This window comes from Lolium perenne, chromosome 3 (genome assembly GCF_019359855.2).
Source record: "Lolium perenne isolate Kyuss_39 chromosome 3, Kyuss_2.0, whole genome shotgun sequence".
Taxonomy (NCBI): domain Eukaryota; kingdom Viridiplantae; phylum Streptophyta; class Magnoliopsida; order Poales; family Poaceae; genus Lolium; species Lolium perenne.
This window is the reverse complement of record NC_067246.2, coordinates 11,469,552-11,491,454: the sequence shown is the minus strand read 5'-3', so window position 1 is coordinate 11,491,454 and position 21,903 is coordinate 11,469,552. Positions and strand designations below refer to the sequence as shown.

Here is a 21,903-nt window from a genome sequence, read left to right as displayed (position 1 = left end):
CCCTATTTCCTCCCATTTCCACTCTGGAATAGGTAAAGGTTGTAACTTCCCTGCCGGACTCTGGTGTTCAGTCTTCACTGCTGGCATGTATGGCATTCTGCCACATATTGTGCTATCTCCCTTTTCATGTTATTCCACCAGAATAGTTCCTTTAGGTCCATGTACATCTTTGTACTTCCCGGGTGTATGGAATATGGGGTTTGATGAGCTTCCCGGAGTATTACTTCCTTAATCTCAGCAATATCCGGAACGCAAATTCTTTTCTGAAACCATAATGATCCAGATTCTCCGCGGTGAAATTCTGATGGTCTTCCCTCATCTATTCTTCTCATTTCTTCTACAATGAATGGATCGTCCAACTGACCCATCATTATCTCATTCTTCAAGTTAACATTAAGTTCATCGGCTACTTGCAATGCCGATAATCCTTCATGGGCTTTCTTCTCCCAAAGTTGTATTTGGGCTTGACTTATTTCCTTCCTCAACTCCGGTGATATTTCTTGTTCCACTCCTCCGGTGCTTTTCCTACTCAGGGCATCTGCTACAACATTAGCCTTCCCTGGTGTGTAATTGATTGTCAGATCATAATCCTTGATCAATTCTAGCCATCTTTTCTGTCTCATGTTGAGTTCCTTCTGAGTGAAGAAATATTTGAGGCTTTTATGATCTGTATAGAGCTCACACTTAGCTCCATAGAGAAAATGTCTCCAAGTTTTGAGTGCAAATACGACCGCTGCTAATTCCAAGTCATGTTTTGGATAGTTCACTTCATGAGGTCTGAGTTGCCTCGATCCATAAGATATCACTTTCCGATCTTGCATGAGTACGCAACCCAATCCATGCTTGGATGCGTCACAGTACACGGTGTAATCCTTGCCAACTTCCGGAACTGCTAACACCGGTGCCGTGGTTAGTTTCTCCTTCAGAGTTTGAAAACTCTTCTCGCACTCCTCTGACCACACGAATGGTGTGTTCTTCCTTAGCAACTTTGTCATTGGTCCTGCTATCTTAGAGAATCCTTCAATGAATCTCCGATAATATCCTGCCATTCCTAGGAATCCCCGGATTTCCTTGACAGTCTTGGGTGCTTCCCATTCTAGAACTGCTGCTACCTTACTCGGGTTGACAGCGATTCCATCTTTGCTAATGACATGACCAAGAAATTCCACTTGATCTAGCCAAAATTCACACTTGCTAAGTTTGGCGTAAAGTTGATGTTCTCTTAGTGTTTGCAACACTAACCTCAAATGTTCAGCATGTTCAGCCTTGTTCTTGGAATATATCAAGATATCATCGATAAATACGATGACAAACTTGTCTAGATATGGCATGAAAATCTTATTCATGAGATTCATGAATATTGCTGGGGCATTGGTTAATCCAAAAGGTACTACAAGGTATTCATGGTGTCCTTACCTTGAGACAAAGGCAGCTTTCTAACGTCCTCCTTCTTGATCTTTATCTCTGGTGATACCCCGATCTTAGATCAATCTTGGAAAAGACTCCCGCGCCTCTCACTTGATCAAATAGATCTTGTATTCTTGGAAGTGGATACTTGTTCTTGATTGTGACGTTGTTCAGATTCCTGTAGTCTCCGCACATCCTTCTTCCTCCATCTCTTTTATCCACGAAGATCACAGGTGATCCCCATGGTGAAACACTCTCTTGAATAAATCCCTTTTGTTCCAAGTCATCCAGTTGCTCCTTAAGTTCTTTCAACTCCTTAGGCCCCATCTTATATGGTGCTTTGGCAATCGGAGCTGTTCCTGGAATTAGGTCGATAGTGAATTCTATCTCCCTATCTCGGTGGCATACTGTAATTCCGCAGGAAACACATCCTGGAATTCATTTACTACAGGTATATCTTCTAACTTCACCTCCTTCATGCTGTTAAGCTGTAACTCAACTTCAATCTGTGTATGTTTGTCGCCTTGGTAGATCATTCTACTTCCATCGGGGCTTTTCAATGATACCGTCTTGTTTACACAGTCGATCAATGCTCCGTTAGCTTCTAACCAGTTCATACCAAGAATGACATCAATGTCCTTCATCGGTAAAATGAACAGGTCCGCGTCAAATGCGCACTTATTGATCATAATGACTTGTTTTTGTTTGGCATGGGTTACTACTATCGTTCCCCCCGCAGAAAGTATGGTTATGGGTGTATCTAACTTAGTGCAACTAATCCCATGTTTGGTGATGAATTGTTGAGAAATGAATGATGTAGTTGCACCAAAGATCAAAAAGTACTTTGCCAGGATGAGTGAGTATCTGGAGCGTACCTATCACCGCCTGGTCAGAGTTGACCACCTCCTCCAGACTGGTACAATTCAGCTTGCCGAAGGGCTTCTTATTCTTCCAGTTGCCTCCGGTGTTTCCTCCTCGATTTCCACCTCCTCCTGACTGACCTCCTCCATTATTCTTCTTGTTAGGACAGTCTTTCATCATGTGCCCCTCCTGGCGACACCCGAAACAGATGATTCTGGGTTTACGACAATCCTTTGAGGTATGTCCTTTAAACCCGCAGATGCGACAAATTACTTGGTTAGCAGTTTGAAACGCTTGGTTCTTCCTGCTACCATAGTAGTTGCTATTGTTGTTGTTGTTGTTGTTGTATCTGGGCTTGAAACTCAAGCTGGTATTGGGCTTGTTATTGGAAAATCTTTTAGGCTCAAACTTGGCCTTCTTCCTCTTCTCCTCCTGTAATTGCTTGAAATCATCTTCTAGAGTGATGGCTGCATCCACCAGCTCTTGAAATTCCGTCGCTCTCATCATACGGAGCTGTACCTTGAACTGGGGACTTAACCCCCTCAGAAATCTCTTTTTCTTCTTGTCCTCAGTGTTGACTTCCTCAACAGCGTACCGGGACAGTTTAGAGAACTCCCTGACATAGGTCAGGATTGCCTTGTCCTTCTGCTCGAGACTCTCAAATTCTCGACGCTTCAACTCCACAATACTTTCAGGGACATTGGATTCCCTGAACTTCCTCGTGAATTCCTCCCAGGTAAATACCTTTCCAGCCGGGTAAACGGCTACAATATTGTCCCACCATGATGCTGCAGGTCCACATAGCAGATGGGTAGCATAACGAACCTTCTCTTGGTCGTTACATCCAACGGTGTTGAGCTTGCGCTCTGTATCCATCAGCCAATCTTCCGCGTCCATTGGCTCAGGCGCGTATGCGAAAGATATCGGCTTGGTGTTTTGGAAGTCTGCTAATGTGACTCCCTGGTTCTCAGGTCTCTCCACCCTATTTTGCTGCAACAAATCCTGAAAGAATTTGTTCTGCTGCTCCAGTGTTACACGCTGTCGTTCCTCCACCACCGCATGTACCGGATAAAGTTTTGCTGCGTCATGGGTGGTGGTGGTGCTGGAAACTGCTCTCTGGCTGCACCCTCAGCCTCTTCCTTTTCTTTTGCTTCGCGCTCCATGCGCTGCGCTTCGCCTCTCGTTTCCTAACGTTCCCGACATAATCCCCCTAGTTCTGCAACACAGGATGATACTCATAATTACTCCATGCGCAAGTTTTCTGAGCTCAACTTTGTGCACAGAACTAGTCACGCAATGGAAATCAAGAAGCAAATCCAAATCATACAAAACATATACCCTGTATATACATACTTAAGTGGTCTTATTACAATACTCAAGTCGATGTGAGTATGCTAACTCACTTATTAAAGTATATGTACAAATTTATACAAATATTACAAACTATAATACACGTGGTACTTGTGTATTATAGCCACGCCTCCCTTGGTGGACTCTAGTCGATCTTCACTCCCGGTACATCCCAGGCTTCCATCCGGTCGAACGTGTCGTCCTACTGATAGACCCTGGAACATAAGGTCTCCCCGTTGGCTGGTAATCCGAATCAGATGATGATCCTAAGGAGAAATCAGTATTCACAAACTGATCGTTGAGTGCATCATAGTCCACCCATCGGGTGTACTCTCCTGTAGCCCTACCATAAGGGTTACCAAAACTCATACCCGACTCAACTTGAGTCGGATATCCTCCATCCACTCCTTCATTACTAGGATAGCTCTGGTTCTGGGTTGTTGCGTCATCATTCATCTCTCCATCATAATACACAGAAGTACTATGAGTTCCAAGATCCGATCCCCAACGCCAACCCCCTGGAATTCTCGATAGGAGTCTCGGAACGCTGGTTGTTTCCGGATTCCTCTCCGCCTTCGTATCCCCATAGGAACTACCCGTAGTTCCCTGTGTAGCAGTGTAGGTTCACGTGCATGTGGATCAATGCTGATGTAGTCACCAGCTGAATAAACCGGTGTGGGCACTACATTCTCCATAGGTTCTTTCCCCTACTCTCCTCCTTGGGTTCGCAAATTCCTCAAGCATCGTATCAATTGCTCCTATCGATGATGGTTCAACCGAAAGAGTAATGATATGAAGTTACTGCCTATTATCCATATATTTTGCCGCTGCTATGGGTTTGCGTTTAGCATATTTGTAGTGGTTGAGCATGGGATCTTCTTCCTCCTGATTATGAGGAATATGGGAGAACTCGGAATCCATAAGCTCTTTTGTCTTATGTTCCCGTATGTCGGTTATGGCTCTCATAACCGCTATATGGTAGGCTGTGTTGGTTGTCCTAGCTTCTCCACCGGCATGACTACGCTCATTCCCAAAGATTCGGCAAGTCGCAGTCCTACCCCCGCACTTGGCCAATACCGGTCCATCATAGAACATGTACTTCTTTACTGGAATCTGGGGATCGCACCCAAATTCCAATAACATGGCTCGTAGGATATCTGCAAGTCCTCCTTGGTATTCGTTCAGTGTGGAATCCATAACTTTCACGTTTCTTCCCGGTCGTGAACTTGCCATGTTGGCTGTAGAAATAGAAAGATTATAAGATTAGTAATAATGCATCATAATAGAGATAATAAAGAATTATCGCACTAAAAGATATGATTGTTGTATTCTCAATTGAATATACACCATATTTTTAGAGAATTCTTTACTAATCCTATTTGACTCCTAACGTTTGGTCCCATTTACTAGGTTCCAACCTAAGGTCAAAGCTTTTGCTCGATACCAACTAACCGTGGTGACCCCGCATACCACCGCATGTTGTAGTATGCCGATCGTTGATATAACATTCACGAAGTACCATTCCGCAAATATTACATCCCTCGTAGTAGTACAACAACATAGCAAGGTCCATACCTCATTCACATATTATTACAATTAATACACACATGTCGTCTCGGAGCTCCTCTTGGGTCCTAAGAGGAATACTCCTGGGTTCGAGGCGAACCCAACTTAACTTACAATATAAGTGTCTCATTAAGCTAAACATTTATTACCTCGAGCAGCTAAATACTAAGAGTTCGGGCTGCTCGGTTACTACTACTATCGGATATCTCTAGGCTTGTTCTCCTCCGGAAGCCTCCCCGGATCCGTAGACGATGATGTAGTCTACGCCTTCAACTCCTCCTGAGAGGTCAGGTTCATCATAGCCGATAATCTCGGCTCCTTCATTGTTGTCGTAGTCCTCCTCCAGACGGTTCAGACAATCTAAGCATGGGATTTAAGAGTGGTATGAGTACGAGCGTACTCAACAAGTTCATTATAGATAAGAGGTGTTTAATGCACTAACTATGATATTAGACCAGAAAGTCTAATACCAATGCAAGTTTTGATAAACATTTCTTCAATAGATTGCTTTTATTTCAAAGAGCTATGTCCGTCAGCCTTCACCGGTTTACTAGAACTTCATGGAGCTCCTTTCCCATTGCGTTCAGCTCCTTATCCCGGAACAGGGAGTGACAGGTCACAGTTCTTTACACTCTGCAGAGGTGTGTTGCTTTACCCATAAGAGATCTTAACCTTGGTGCCAACCGGGCAGCTTTCCCGTCCACACTTCCTTCGGTGTGAGGCCCGGTATAAGGTCTAGCCAATCATGTTCCTCCGCTACCTCGAACACCCACCCTTTGTAGCATGCCCCGACCCTGGGTCCACGCCGGTCCCATTATTCCCGTAATTTCAGGGTGGACCCCGACCACGACGACAGTCTGGGATTGAACCAAACTCCTTCGCCGGTAGCTGCAACCCATCATAGACCACATTACCGTGGGGAATTAGAATGGGATCCCCACCCTCAAGTTGTTCCGCAAGCCGCAACCGCTACGGTATGCACAGCATAACCGTGGGGACTTAGAATGGGTTCCCCACCCTCAAGTTGCTCCGCAAGATACAACTGCTGCGGTAAGCGCATCCGTTGATGAACGAGAGGTGGAAACACTTTTGACTACTCTGTCCCACTCCAGATCTTATGGTTAACACGGATATTACGGCACAAGAATCACTGGCGACATTTGTTGTTTAATCCTAGATGGATATAAACCCTTGCAATGGAACCTCCACCATATCAACACAATCCATGGTTCCATTGCCCACCACTTAGTCATATTCATAGTTATGAAAGTAGTGGTTTTGATTTTCATGCAATAGTGATAACCATAATACTTTGCAAGTAATTTGATAGAAATACTCAAATGACATGAGCAAGTGATGAACTTGCCTGAACACTGCAAAGTTTTGCAGTTGGAAGGTGTGGACTGACCCTTGTCCTCTGCCTCTGAAAAATAGCATCATTGTCCGATAAGGGCAATGGTTAAAGAGGCAATTATGCATGATTCCATTTTTAGGGTTTGTTCCCCCCTTTCGATGTCGTTATTATTTCATGTAAGAGGTCAATACTAAGAATAATTTGAGGATACTTCATTCCAAGTAAAATACAACCTTGAAATGTTGTCAAGGTGTTTTTAAAGTCCAAATACATTAATGGACTTAATTTCATTTATAGAAAATTAGGTGTGTGATTTAAATGATTATTTAAATCATCAGAATAGGACTTATTCTTAATTGTCTTTCAAATTTCTCTTTGATATTTTATTTAAATAGAGCATTTTATGCTGATCATTTTTCATATTTTTAAGTTATTTTTAAGAGCTTTTAATAATTTTCTATTGAATTTCAAAGTTTCACATTTTTATTAAATTGTGAAAGGTACTTTTTGCCCCTGGGCCCACCTGTCAGGGTGGCCCAGTGGGTTAACCCTAACCCGGCCGCTCGTCCGGCTCGGTCGGACGCACCCGTCCCCTTCCTCTCGCGCACGCGCTAACCCTAACCTTCGAGCTGGCGACACCCGTGTCGCCGCCGCCTTCGCCGATTTTCTCCGGCCGATTCCGGCCATCGCCGCCGGCGAGATGTGGCGCATCTGAACCGCCACTCGACGGTGATTCAGATCCACCGCGTCGATCTGTGTTTCGTCGCTTCCTCGACGCATCCCCTTCGCCTCTGCTCGTCTACCGTGGTGTGCTGCGGCGAGTTCGTCGCCGCCGACGCTCCTGGTGTCGAGGCCGTGTGCCTCGCCGTGGTGATGCTGGCGTTGCGGCGAGTAGTGCCTGGCTAGGCTTGGCCTGGCGCCGCCGTTCGCCCGGCGTGTGCCGCCGTGCCGCCATGGTCGATCTTCTCTCCGCCCACCAGTAAGTGCTCATCTCCTCCGTCCTTCTCTGCTACTTGTTCTACTGCTTCCCCTTCCCTTTGTCTAGCTTGGCCACTGGCCTGCTTCTCCCTGTGGGGATGCACGCTGTGCCGATGTGCTGTGCTAGCTGCTGCGCCTTGCTAGCTTACGCGTATGCTGCTGTGCTATGTTGCTGTGCCGCTGCTGCTGCTGCTGTGCATCTGTCATGGTTCCAGTTTGTTGTGCTGTGCTGTTCTTGCTCAATTGCTTGCTGTTGCAACTCATGAACTATTGCTCATGAGCATGCTGTGGTGCTCTGTGTAATTTAGTAGCTCCTGCTGATTCTCTGTATAATATTCCTCTCCTGTGAATGCCATGAATTGCTCTTGGATTGATCATTCTGTGATGATCCTTGCTATTGGCAAGTGCCAATGCTTATGATGTGCTATTATTTGTGCTCTAGTTCATGGATATGCTCAGTTGAGCCTAACTGTTGCATTATCAACTCCATCCCTTGATGGAGTGCTTCTGGATACAATTGATATGCTCTATTCACTTATCTGTGATGCAATTGTTCAATTATATGGTTAGCTTAACTGTCTGGGCCTTGTGATGATACTAAGCTTGGCTATAGTGATCTGTAGCAAGAGCAAGTGATGCTTTGATGATCAATTGAGCATTACTTGCTTGTGAGCAAGTGTGTGCTTCTCTCTGTGATTCACTGGTGCTTACCAAAGGTCTTTTGTGCTTCATACAGTGCTTAGCCCTGGTGTGTACTATTGATGACTTAAGCAACTGCTGTTGCTTGCAGTGATCCATTGGATCACTGCAAAGCTCTGGTGTTTTGATTTATTTGCTTAGTTCACTTATCTGTATTTGCCTGAATCTTACTAAAATGGATAAGTGATGTGAACTGCTTGCAGTAATGATCATTTCATTGAGTTTGGCAGGGCTAGATGGATGCCACCACTTGGTTGGGTACCCTAGCCCTCCTTTTGAACCCATCTGGGTGATGATAACTGTGCATGGCTTATTAATTTGGGCTGGTTCAGTGGTTGAGGTGACCTTGACAGCAATTCATTGTTGTTTAGGTAGCTCCCACCCTTGTTGGCTTGCTATGGCTTAGTGAATGCATCACTGGGTAAGTCCTTGTTGGAGTTCCAAAGTGATCTTTGATGTTGACAAACAAGAATAGACACATATTGTCTATCTATCTCGATGGTGTGCTAGGTTTTAGGTGCTAAGTGGCTTTGGTTGAATAGATAGGATCATCTCCTTGCCGGATCGCCTTAGTTATGCCACTGCTTTGGTATAGCCGGTGTTCCCTTGGTGATTTCCTATTGGCTTCACCCATTTTTGCTTGCACCAACCGACTTGGTAGCCGTATGATGATACAACTGGGTATTCTACCCTTCGTGTTCTGTGATGCATTGTATGCTTATTTATGAGCAAAACTTGGTTTTGCTCAGGTTGATCTGTTTATACCTCACTCCAGCTCCTAGAAAATGGTGTGTTGGTGTAGAGGTTTTGCTTCTGTGCTGCTTTCTTGGCTTGCCCTGCTCCTCCTTGTGGCTTGTGCTTGATCTACTCCATGGTTTACTTCTCAACAGGAAACAGTTCTTTGCTTGAGCTGTTCCTGGATGAAATTCTGGCTATGTGTTCTTCCTGTTCTAAGTGTTCTTGTTTGCTGATGACTTACCAAGATGCCTGCCGATGAATGAGCTAGGGTTTGGCTCAAAAAGGTTATATATGATGCCCTCTTGCTCTCTCTGGTCGACAGCTTGGCCTGGTCACTTTGGTGACTCTCCCTGACTGTGTGTGCTGTTGAGCATGCACACTGCCTGGTGAGCAGTGTGGCTGTGTGTGTGTGCACCTGATACTCTGAACTTGGTTTGGAGATGATCAGCTCGGCAGAGCTGATCCATATCCATAATTTTCCATTTCTTTTTAACCTGCCAAGTGGCTATGCCACTTGGCATAACTTCTATTTGTTGTGTTTATGTACAGGAATTATCAATTGATCACATTGGACAGTGAGTTCATCAAATCCAAGATCAAGTGAAGATGATCTTGTAGAATTTAGACTAGGTCCTTACTTGTATTTTTCTTTTCATTTTCTTGTATTTTTCAATTTCAACAATTCTTGTAATGTGTTGTAATTCATTTTATTTTCTCTTATGAATATTGTAATGACAATGTATATTGTGTGATGATCAATAAAGCTCAAAGTTTTCTCTAATGAGCTTTACTTTATTATAATTATTCATCTTGTTTATTATTGATTGTTTACTTAATGAATTTCCTCAATTGAATTATTTAGGTAATTATTTAATGTTTGAATTTGAAATTCAAATTCAACATTGGTTTGTATTCAACCATGTCACTTCATTTAGAATCCAATCATGCAAACTCTCCCCTCTCTTCTCAAAACCCTAAACTAGTGAAGTGAGATGCAAGTTTGTCGCACTCTCGAAACCCTAACCCTGTAAGGTGTCGAGAGAGAAACTTGTCCCCCTTCGATGCAGTTTTTGTTTAAAAGCGCGAAATTTCCCCAGAATTTACTATGCAATGCACATCCCTTTCTAAAATCTACCCCTCGATCGTCTCTAAACCTGGGACATTACACCTACCGACTACGGCGCGAGAATGAAGCTCGAAAACTCACCGTGATGGAGTCCGCGGTGGCCGGAGTCGCCGGCGACGAGGTTTTTGCGCGGTGGCTCGCCGAAGTTAAGAACAGGACGAACTCCGTGCGGCGGCGAAGCAGCTCCGCCGAGATTCCGGCGAGATTCCGGCACGACGGAGAAAAAGCTCGAGGCGGCGCTTCGCAGAGAGGTAGAAAGGGGGGTGAATGAGGATTATGGTGTCGACGGCGGATATTTATAGGCCGAGGGGACGAGATTCGTGCTCCGCATCCTGTGGTCGGAACGCAAGCGTCGCACCGTTGGATGCGTGACACGTGTCCCAAACCCTAAACGGTAAAAATGGATAGAGATAAGTTACCGCACATATCGCGCGAAAATGGCGCCAGAATTGGCGGAACCGTTTGAGCCTTTTAAGGTTCCGGGTAATTGCGTGAAAATAAGTTGGCTCTCATTCGCAAGCAGGGAAGTAACCCGGAAACGTATTTCGAATCGTCGATGGATGAAGTCCCGCAGAATGGGAGCATTTTCCGACTAAAAGTTGGCAAAAGAAGAAAATGTGAAGTTGGAGTTCTTCAAGTTTCTCCGCGTTACCCATATTATCGGAAACCATGGTGGACTAGCGAGGCGGAAACAGCAGGCGAAACTCGGAGAACTCTGGGGGATACTGTTGTGGGTATACTTCATGGGTGTACCATCGACAGTGCCTAGATCCGGCAAGCCCGGGTGGCCCACAGATGGTGACGAGGCATGTGGCCCATCGGGCGGCCCAGTTGCTGTTGATCTTGACGGAAGATGTCCGGCCCAGGAGCAGGGAGCCGGATCCGACCGACCTTTGGAAGAACCCGGATCCATGAAGGCCTAGTAGGGACCCGGATCCGGTACGACATAGATGGAAGGGTGGATCCTTGACGTACACGGCAAGACATTGTACCGTAGTTAGGCAAACCTGTAATCCGGCTAGGACTCTCCATGTAAACCCTAGATCCGTGCGTCTTTATAAGCCGGATCTTGGGAGCCCTAGAGGCACAACGACAACTCATTGTAACAACGCGAAAGCGCCCAGATGATTCCAGACAAGCAGCAGTAGGCCCTGTCCTCGTGCAGGTGTTCCGAAGCTGGGTAAATCGCGTACCACCGTCCCGAGTGCACTCCGCCCTATGGCCCCTACTTCTTCTCCCCCTCGTGAGGATCCCTCCTCTGAGGTACCGTCGAATAGGCAACGACAAAGAGGTAGAACAATTTGTCATATTTATGGGAGCCTCTGAGATAGAATCCTTCATGGTTAAAAATTATGAAACTTGTGTTGTTTGTAAGGACCTTAAAGATTATGTCTCTTCTATCCTTAATTTTTGCAATGAAAGTTACACTGATAATCCTTATATCATTGATTATAAAGAGAGACTCAATAATGCACAAGAATGCACTCACAATTTGCAGGGACCTGTGGAAGAAGAAATTGATGAACCTGAAAGCTCATTGGATGGAAAAGAGGAGGAAATTGATGAACCTGAAAGCTCATTGGATGAAAAAGAAGAGGAGAGTGATGAACAAAAGGAGGAAGAATGGATTAGCTACCCATGCCAACCTTCTAATGAGAGTAACTCTTTATCTCTTACACTATTTGATTGTCCTCCATGCTTACCGAAAGAGGTTGAATGTTATGTTCCTGTGGATTCTCTTGAAATATTCCCTATGAGTAAAACTTGTGAAAATAATTATGCTACTGTTATTTATGATAATCCATGCTACTTTGATAAATCTTATGATAATGCTTTGTTTGTGCCTGATGTCGAAATGCATGGTACTAAAGAGTTTTGCTTGGCAAATGTTTATGATAAATCTCTAGATGATGGTCCTATGTTACTTGATAATATTAATTGTACTACTAATGAAAATGGGATTGGAGAGTTCTTGACTTTATCTATGAGTCCCATATCTCTTGAGATTGATCAATCATCATGTTATATTGTTGATAAAAGCGGATTTGAAAGTTTTAATCCCGCTATTTTTGAGCTTAATAAAAATTATGTGTTTATGGATCATGAAAAGCATGCTTTATATGATAGCTATATTGTTGAGTTTGTTCATGAAGCTACTGAAAATTATTATGAGAGAGGAAAATATGGTTGTAGAAATTTGCATGGTACTAAAACACCTCTCTATATGCTGAAAATTTTGAATTTACTCTTGTTTTATCTTCTTATGCTTGTCACTTTGCTCTTCATGAATTTATTTGTGTACAAGATTCCTATGCATAGGAAGAGGGTTAGATTTAAATGTGTTTTGAACTTGCTTTTTGATGCTCTCTTTTGCTTCAACTCTCATCCTTATGTGAGCATCATTAAAATTGCTGAGCCCATCTTAATGGCTATAAAGAAAGCACTTCTTGGGAGATAACCCATGTCTTTATTTTGCTACTGTTTTGTTGTGTCTTGGAAGTTGTTACTACTGTAGCAACCTCTCCTTATCTTTATTTTATTGCAATGTTGTGCCAAGTGACGCCTCTAATCGAAGGTTGATACTAGATTTGGATTTCTGCGCAGAAATAGATTTCTATCTGTCACGAATCTGGGCTGTTTTCTCTGTAGGTAACTCAGAAAAAAATGAAAATTTACGTGCGTGTTCCTCAGATATTTACGCAACTTTCATTAGTTTTGAGTTTTCTGATTTGAGCAACGGAAGTACCTGTTTAAAATTCATCTTTACTGACTGTTCTGTTTTGGCAGATTCTGTCTCTGTTTTTTGCATTGTCTCTTGTGGACTTTAAGCAAGGCTTTCTAGACGTGGAGAGCTGTAGCTAATGTTTTATTGAGTTCTTGCAATGTGTCACTACAGGACCAAGGTGGATTCAAGTTTTTTGAGTACTAACCCTCTAATGAAGTTTATGAGAAGTTTGGTGTGAAGGAAGTTTTCAAGGGACAAGAGAGGAGGATGATATATGATCAAGAAGAGTGAAAAGCCTAAGCTTGGGGATGCCCCGGTGGTTCATCCCTGCATATTTCAAGAAGACTCAAGCGTCTAAGCTTGGGGATGCCCAAGGCATCCCCTTCTTCATCAACTTATCAGGTTTCTTCTATTGAAACTATATTTTTATTCGGTCACATCATATGTGCTTTTACTTGGAGCGTCTGTTTGTTTTTATTTTTGTTTATGTTTGAATAAATCCGGATCCTAGCAATCCTTGTGTGGGAGAGAGACACGCTCCGCTTTTTCATATGAACACTGGTGTTCTTAGATTTATTTTAATGTTCATGGCGGAGTTGAAAGCTATTGCACTTATTGATATTTGGTTGGAAACAGAAAATGCTTCATATTGTCTTGGATAATTTGATACTTGGCAATTGTTTTGAGCTCTCAAGTAGATCATGATTAAGCTCTTGCATCATGTAGTTTAAACCTATTAGTGGAGAAATACCGTAGAGCTTGTTGAAACTGGTTTGCATGATTGGTCTCTCTAAGGTCTAGATATTTTCTGGTAAAGTGTTTGAGCAACAAGGAAGACAGTGTAGAGTTTTATAATGCTTGCAATATGTTCTTATGTAAGTTTTGCTGTACCGGTTCATACTTTTGTTTGCTTCAAACAACCTTGCTAGCCCAAAGCCTTGTACTGAGAGGAAATGCTTCTCGTGCATCCAAAACCTTGAGCCAAAACCTATGCCATTTGTGTCCACCATATCTACCTACTATGTGGTATTTCCTGCCATTCCAAGCAAATACTTCATGTGCTACCTTTAAACAATTCAAAAGCTATTATCTCTTATTTGTGTCAATGTTTTATAGCTCATGAGGAAGTATGTGGTGTTTTATCTTTCGATCTTGTCATTTACTTCGAATGAGACTTTCATAATGGACTAGTGGCACATCCGCTTATCCAATAATTTTGCAAAAAGAGTCAAAGTGGGTTCCCAGCCCCCAATTAATCAACTTTCATTAATAATTCTCTTCACATGTTTTGCTCTGATTCATCAGTAAGCAACTTAATTTTGCAAATAGACACTCCTCCATGGTATGGGAAATGTTGGAAGGCACCCGAGGATTCGGTTAGCCATGGCTTGAGAAAGCAAAGGTTGGGAGGAGTGTCATCTAAAAAATAAAAAATATATATACTACACTAAAGTACATGTGTAAACAAAAGAGAAGAGGGATGATCTACCTTGCTGGTAGAGATAACGTCCTTCATGGGAGCCGCTCTTGAAAGTCTGGTTGATAAGGTAGTTAGAGTACCCACACTACAAAGGAAAACATTTTTTTTTGACAAATCACTTTCGTCATGTTAAGGCCAATTTTCGTCAAGGATTACTTCGCGGTGACAAAATTTGATCGTCATGGGGTTCGTCAAGGAAGCTCCGTCATAAAATATCGGGGGTGACGGTATGCATTTTTTCGTCAACGTCAAATGTTTGATGGTGACGACCTGCAAATTCGTCAACATCAAAGGTTCATTGTTGACAGACAGGTTTGTCACGAAAAATTGCAACTTTCGTCAATATCTAAATCTTGGGAAGCTTCTGATTGGTCCAAAAAAAGCATACGTGGCCTTACATGTGGGTCCATTTGGCTTCTGACAACATGGGTCCGACGGCGCTGACATGGATATCTGGTGGGACCCACAAAATATTATGACAAGCTGGACCCACAATATTCTGACCGGTGGGATCCACAAAATTCAGACAAGTGGGACCAGGTTGTTGCCGACATATGGGTCCCAATAATGCTGACTGGTGGGACCCACAAATTTTGACAAGTGGGACCAGAAATTGGTGCCACGTGGTTTCATTTAATAGTGACGTTGTGACATTTTCCGTCACCTTTTGAATTTGACAAAATTTGAGAGCATTTGAATTATTTGCGAAATTTGGGAAACAAAAAAACTGGCGAAATATCAAAAAGTAGACAATAAATATCATACTTAAATGGTGGCACAAGAAGTATATATGTCTCTCACAGACCGAAAGATTCATAAGAAAATTACAATTGGAACACAAAGAAATTAAAAGACCTATGATTAATAATGTTGTAGGACGGTGGTGCAATAGATTAGTTGACCATGGATTGAGACATGGATGTAGGCTGGGATGTCATCAATAGAAAATTAAGCACTGAATCCATTTCTCACACCTCTTTTCATAAGCCGTAGTCTTTTCTTCTTGGGCTTTCTTCACAGCTTCAAGTTCTTCCTCCTGCTTCTTCCCGATCTCTTCAAATTTTTCATCTTGTTCTTGCAGTCTTGCCTCGCATCTCACCGTGGTACGTTTCAGCTGCACTCGTATGGAGTTCTGCTCTTGATCTGCCGCCTTTGTTGTAGCTCTCTGATGCGTGTAGCTGAGACAGAAGACTTCCTGGAACTTGTTGCGACGCCCAATCTTGGTAGGAATGTGCTGTTGCAGGTGGTGGATGGGCTTTTCTCGCTCAGAACTAGCTGAACAATTTGCAAATCAGTCAAATCAGGTTCATCTTCATTGCGTGGTGCCGCTTTTTTTGCCACCATTTGATCCTGCATAAAGATTACAATCATTGCATGGACAACATACAAAACTGGATTATATTATATTGTGCTAATAAGAAATATTTCTTACATATGCACTTTTTGCTTCAAAGCACTCATAATGTTATCCTTGTTAGTGTGTGTGATTCCAAAAAATTCAATTGGAGAGGTTTCTTCTTCCTCGCTTAGCCTTCTGCTTGAAAAAATGTAGAATGCACATTACCATTGTACACTGTGTATGACAGAAGTATGAACTGTATTGGGAAATTCAGAACACTTACTAGATGTTCCCAGTGAGCAACATAGCTTCGAGATCCAGTGGTATGGAACTGTTTCACAGCTTCTCTGTTCTTTCCATTTATTACACAGTCCTATGTTCAAGACATGCATTTTATTTATCCAGATCAGAGAAATGTAAGAATTCAGTAGCTGTTATTGAAAGGAATAACGTTTATGTACCTGGTACTTCTCATCAAACCATCTTTTCACCAGTTCTTTCCAGCTTTTCTCTTCTACATGATCTGGCTTCTTGAGATATGCTTGCTCCAAGGTGAGATTTTTAATTTTCGGCCAATACTCCTTTTTAAGCCTATATCGAACTGCCGAATACTAACTTGCAGCATATCGGTGCACACATCTTGAGCCACCTCATCATTTTTGTCCATATTAAACTTTCCCTTCAAAATAGTGATGCATTAATCGGTAGATTCTTAGATAGTTGATCATGTAGCATACTAATTAGGTTAAACCAAGATTGAACAGACTCACCGCTCACTGTACTTATAGCATGAGGAATGACATGTCTGAGAGTTTCATCTTTCTTGTACTGTGTCCAGTGTGTTGCAAGCGGCATTTTTTCACGGATGTGAATACCAACCTCATTGCTCAGCTTTGCTGACTAGACATAATCCTTGGGTCTCCCGACACCAGCAGTTGAATTCAATTGGCATCTTATTGCCACCATGTCTTCTTGTGTACTCATGTAGTCCATGGCCCATGGTACGCTCAAGGCCCACCTCTCTTTCTCTTACTACCGCCAGATGTTGTCAATGTCTCGAAAGAAGATATATGAAATGATTCTCTTTTATATGAAAATATGCGGTACGGTGTTTAGTTTTTACAAATTTTCATACCTTGCCGCTCAAAGTTTACAATTTGATTGTCCTCGGAGATGAGGTGCTGCCTCCAGATGTCATGATCTGGTTAGGTGAGGGTGCTCCTTCAGTGTTCAGACCAGCAGTGGCCGTCGGCTCATCAGATGACCCAGCTTCAGGTTCAGTTGTTGCCATTGATCTTGTTGCAATGTTGGATGGTGCAACTTCAGGTATGGATCGCTTCTTCTGTGCAACTATTGCAGAAGAAGCAACTATCTGCAAGCAAAGTAGAGGCTACATTAGTAGGAAACATTTAGCATGTACGCATTTCCTATCATAGTTCAGACATAGTTCCACAGCACCGAGCTGAAGTTTTGCCGACAGTGCGCTGATCCTCATCCTGAATGAAGATCATCATCGCCAGTAGCTATCTCTTCTGGATTCGGTTCATACGAAGGGTCCTCTTCGACCTCCATCTCTTCGCAGTCTGTGTCCTTTAGATTGTTACTAGTTCCTATTTGTACCCCACCATACACTAATGTACGTGCAAAACCAGAGAAATCTTTCTGAAATTTGTGGGCAGGTCCATATCTTTCAGCGAAATTTTTTTCCATGCGTACTACATTTTCTTGCATTTGTTTCTCCTTGGCAAGCTCATATGCCGGCTTGACGGGGTTTTGTGTCTCCGCTGAAATAATCGGAAGAGCGGAGCATGAACAAAACATAAGAGGGGGCCAATTCCATAGAAAACAGCAAATAATTGTCTTTGCAAAATATTGTACAAAGAAAAATGATTGAAAACATAAGAGTCTACGTATGATGTCGGCGAACAAAACATAAGAGGGGGCATATGCCAGGCTAAGGGACATCATGTGCTTTTAGATATCTACTCGTAACAAATAATTGACACATGAGACTCCCCTCGCACACTGAATTATGCATGTCTGTTGATAGCTGGTTTCAGTCTGTTATTGGACAACTACCACCTCACATGGTGGATACTACCCTTCTGGTTGCTTCGCGGGCTTGGTATGCACGTAATGAGGTATCGGTAGTTCAGTCCTATACCGATAGAAGTTCAGATATGTGCTGATAGAAGTTCAGATATGTGCTGATAGAAGTTCAGATTTGTGCTGATAGAAGTTCAGATATGTGCTGAAATTTGATTTTTGACTTTTGAAAGACATAGATAAACAAAAATTGTGGAAATAAATAGACTGATGAAACAAAGTACATGATTAAAAAAACTTCATTACATTGTTAAGACGTGCATTGCACGTGCAAACTAACTAGTTCCATAGAAAACAGAAACAATTGTTCTAGATCAAACTCTGCTTCCCTCTCGAAACCGAGGAATAAAAGTCTGAAGCAATGTCGTTGTTCACCGTAGCTCGTCAGGCTGTTTTCGGCAACGGCTGGAATTAGTTCAGTTAAGTGTTTCGGCAAACAATTGTCTATGCAAAAGATTGTACAAAGCAGCGGGATGGCAAAGATTGTATAGCACGGCATGATTGTCTCTGCAATAAAAATGATAAACCCTATACGTATGATGTCGGGATTGGATCTATCAAATATGCAAGATCTAGATATAGGTCAAACGGGCGTGGTAGACATGTAAAACCGATCTCTCGATCTAACCACCCGAAAAACACAACAACAAGCCGATCACCGACAGATTTACCTTGGCGTTTCTTCGAGCCGGGCGCCTTCTTCGGCGTGTGTGTGCGATTTTCCTTCCCCCCGACGTTTCGACGACTGCCGGCCATGGCGACCACCGGCCGGGGAGATAGATGCGAGATGGATGAACGTCCGGCGAAGACACCGGATCGGGGTGAGCACGAGAGGATGAGGTCGGGGGGGTGGGTAGTTAAGATGCTCGTAAATGATGGGGTAGAGGCACGACGTATATAAGGGAGGGCGAAATATTTGATAGGTGGGGTGCGCGGGAGGAGTGGAGGGAACAAAAAATTTGGGCGTTTTGGCAGCCGGCGTACTACAATTTGGAGGGAACAAGTTTTTGCCATGAAAGAAAAAATATTACTCTGAAAATGGAACTGTACATGTATATTTTAATTAAAAAATGACAGAAAATGAGTAAAACTCATAATAAATGCTAAATTCAATGTAAAATCATCAGTAACTAGTGGGACTGAGTAAATGTTGTGACATTCATGTGCAAAATTCAAATTTAAATTTTTCATGAGGTTTGGTGTAGTTTGATGTGAATTTACACAAGTGAGGGCATTTTTCGGCATAACGGTCGAATCGTCGACTTTAAGTTGCAAAACCTTTTGCATGTGAGGTATATGTGAGAACACATCCCACATATACATGTTATTGTTCACACATGTGAGATTTTGTCTGAAAACACTTGTGGAACCTCATGTTGGTTGGGTCGATCCATGTGTGGACCCACATCGATCATGTCGGTGAAGGGCTCTTTTTCAAGCAAGCTGCACTTCAAATACTCAGATTGAGCTGCAAATTTTTGTGAGTGGTCATGAAGGGTAGGTATGTGTGCCTAAGGAGTTTCAGATTTTTCTGACAATTTTAGGTGTTTGTTGATTTTTTTATTAAAAAATGACAGAAAACGAGTAAAACTCATAATAAATGCTAAATTCAATGTAAAATCATCAGTAACTAGTGGGACTGAGTAAATGTTGTGACATTCATGTGGAAAATTCAAATTTAAATTTTTCATGAGGTTTGGTGTAGTTTGATGTGGTGAAGTGATGCCTACTTTGGTATAATTGTGCACTTCGTCCACAAATGAGCATTTGTTTTTTATGTATGTTGAAAAAATGACTAACATGCCATAATTGTTCTGACCTAACCTATAGTCCGAACAAAGGCATGTAGTCAACATTTTGTTGTACATTTGAAGTTGTAAATCATATGGTTTTAAATAATTTTGAAGTGCAACTTTATGATTCAATGTATTTTTCAAAGGTGTCGATGTTTTGCCATTGTGAACTTATTGTAGTTTACATAATAGCAGTGGGCTCCATTTTTGCATGAGATACTTTGTGTTTGACTTTTGAACTTACTGTATAGAAACAACCATCTACCCCACAGCCTCATTAAATAGCGGTTGTAGGCAGTTACTACTACTTATTGTATTTATAATGCCCCTGGTTGGTTTTGCCTTCTGCCCTCCCTTGTTCATGCGGTGAAGCAAGTCTCCTTCATCTTCTTTCTCTCTCTTTTGTGCTGAAAAACTCTTTTCTCTCTGAAGATTTTCGTTTGTTTTGAGAGGTAGGAAAATATGTTTTTACATGTCACTACTTCACCTCACCTCCTTTTTCTCTGTTTGTTGAAAATCCTTTTTGTCCTCTGAATAATCTTGTTTGTTCAGATCTATGGATATATGTGTGTATGGTTTCAGATCTATGGATAGATTTCTATGAATATGCCCTACCTACCTGTATTTTTTACTAGCTTTGGTAATTGCTAAATATACACAGGATGAACTGTGTTGTTTGTGGTTCGATGGGCAATCATTGTCAGCAGAGGCGGGAGACTCTCAGTTCATTTCGTTGTTATCTTCGAAGCAGATTTGATGACTTTATGGTATATATCCTTTTTTAGAATGTATATTTTTTGTTGACAGATTCTAGACTATATCCTTATTTTCTGCATTTTTGTTGTACTGTTTTTTCAGACTGTGCCTTGTTTTGTGAGGAGGCAGTTCAACAACCTTGTTGGTAATATCTTTTTTGTCGTTACATCGGATGAAGTGAAGTACAAATTTCATGTTAAGAAAGGCAGTTCGAAGACACGTGTTTTTGGTACTGGATACCAAAAATTTCTTCATGACTACGACCTGAAAGTTGGTGACTGTATCATGTTTGGGTTTGATAGTGCTCCTGAACTGTTTGGGATTTTTGCAGTAGGTCCTGATGGCACTGAAAAGCATCGTGTCGATGGTAATTCTGTTTTATCTTTTACCATGTGTTGCCCATTTTTTTAATATAACTGATGTTATATCTCCTCTTTTTTTATTCTTTTATTAATTTTAAATTTGTATGCAGAAATTCCAACTGCAGTTGTCCACACTAAAGGTGTTATGCTTACTACTGCTCAAACATTGAAGAAGGAACAACTTCTCCGTGAGCGTGGTCTTGGTCTTGGTGTTGTTTTTGTGCACACCTTGACGAATACTGATTTGAAGGGCAATGGACTGGTATAATTCTCCTTTTCTTTATGTAATCTTAGTTATCCTTTATATCCTTCCCATATATAATTTAATTTTTATTATTCAGCGTATACCGAAGGAAGTTGTTAGGTCCTTGAATATCTCTGAAAGCGGGGAGGCATGTTTTTTTGTTGATGACTATGGCTACCACCCTCAGGGTGCATACTACACTACTACTGATGGAAGGATGAAGTTCGATTCCTGCTGGTCGGAGTTTACTAAGGAGTATAACTTTGAATCTGGGAATGTTGTTCTCATTCTTTTCAACCAGGGCGGCTGATGGCGTGTAACTCACACGTTCGTTGGGAACCCCAAGAGGAAGGTATGATGCGCACAGCAGCAAGTTTTCCCTCAGAAAGAAACCAAGGTTTATCGAACCAGGAGGAGCCAAGAAGCACGTTGAAGGTTGATGGCGGCGGGATGTAGTGCGGCGCAACACCAGGGATTCCGGCGCCAACGTGGAACCTGCACAACACAACCAAAGTACTTTGCCCCAACGAAACAGTGAGGTTGTCAATCTCACCGGCTTGCTGTAACAAAGGATTAACCGTATTGTGTGGAAGATGATTGTTTGCAGAAAACAGTAGAACAAGTATTGCAGTAGATTGTATTTCAGTGAAGAGAATTGGACCGGGGTCCACAGTTCACTAGAGGTGTCTCTCCCATAAGATAAACAGCATGTTGGGTGAACAAATTACAGTTGGGCAATTGACAAATAAAGAGAGCATGACCATGCACATACATATCATGATGAGTATAGTGAGATTTAATTGGGCATTACGACAAAGTACATAGACCGCCATCCAACTGCATCTATGCCTAAAAAGTCCACCTTCAGGTTATCATCCAAACCCCCTCCAGTATTAAGTTGCAAAGCAACAGACAATTGCATTAAGTATGGTGCGTAATGTAATCAACAACTACATCCTTAGACATAGCATCAATGTTTTATCCCTAGTGGCAACAGACAACACAACCTTAGAACTTTC

At 42.3% G+C, this 21,903-nt stretch overlaps 1 protein-coding gene across 1 annotated transcript; it reads left to right on the top strand.

The window, feature by feature from the left end:
- The first annotated feature begins 10,164 nt into the window (after nucleotides 1-10,164).
- Nucleotides 10,165-21,194, top strand: LOC139837786 (uncharacterized). The gene is made up of 4 exons (XM_071827057.1): nucleotides 10,165-10,278; nucleotides 20,381-20,645; nucleotides 20,751-20,902; nucleotides 20,982-21,194. The coding sequence occupies exons 1-4, from the start codon at nucleotides 10,165-10,167 to the stop codon at nucleotides 21,192-21,194; spliced, it is 744 nt and encodes a 247-aa protein (XP_071683158.1).
- Nucleotides 21,195-21,903: the final 709 nt, after the last annotated feature.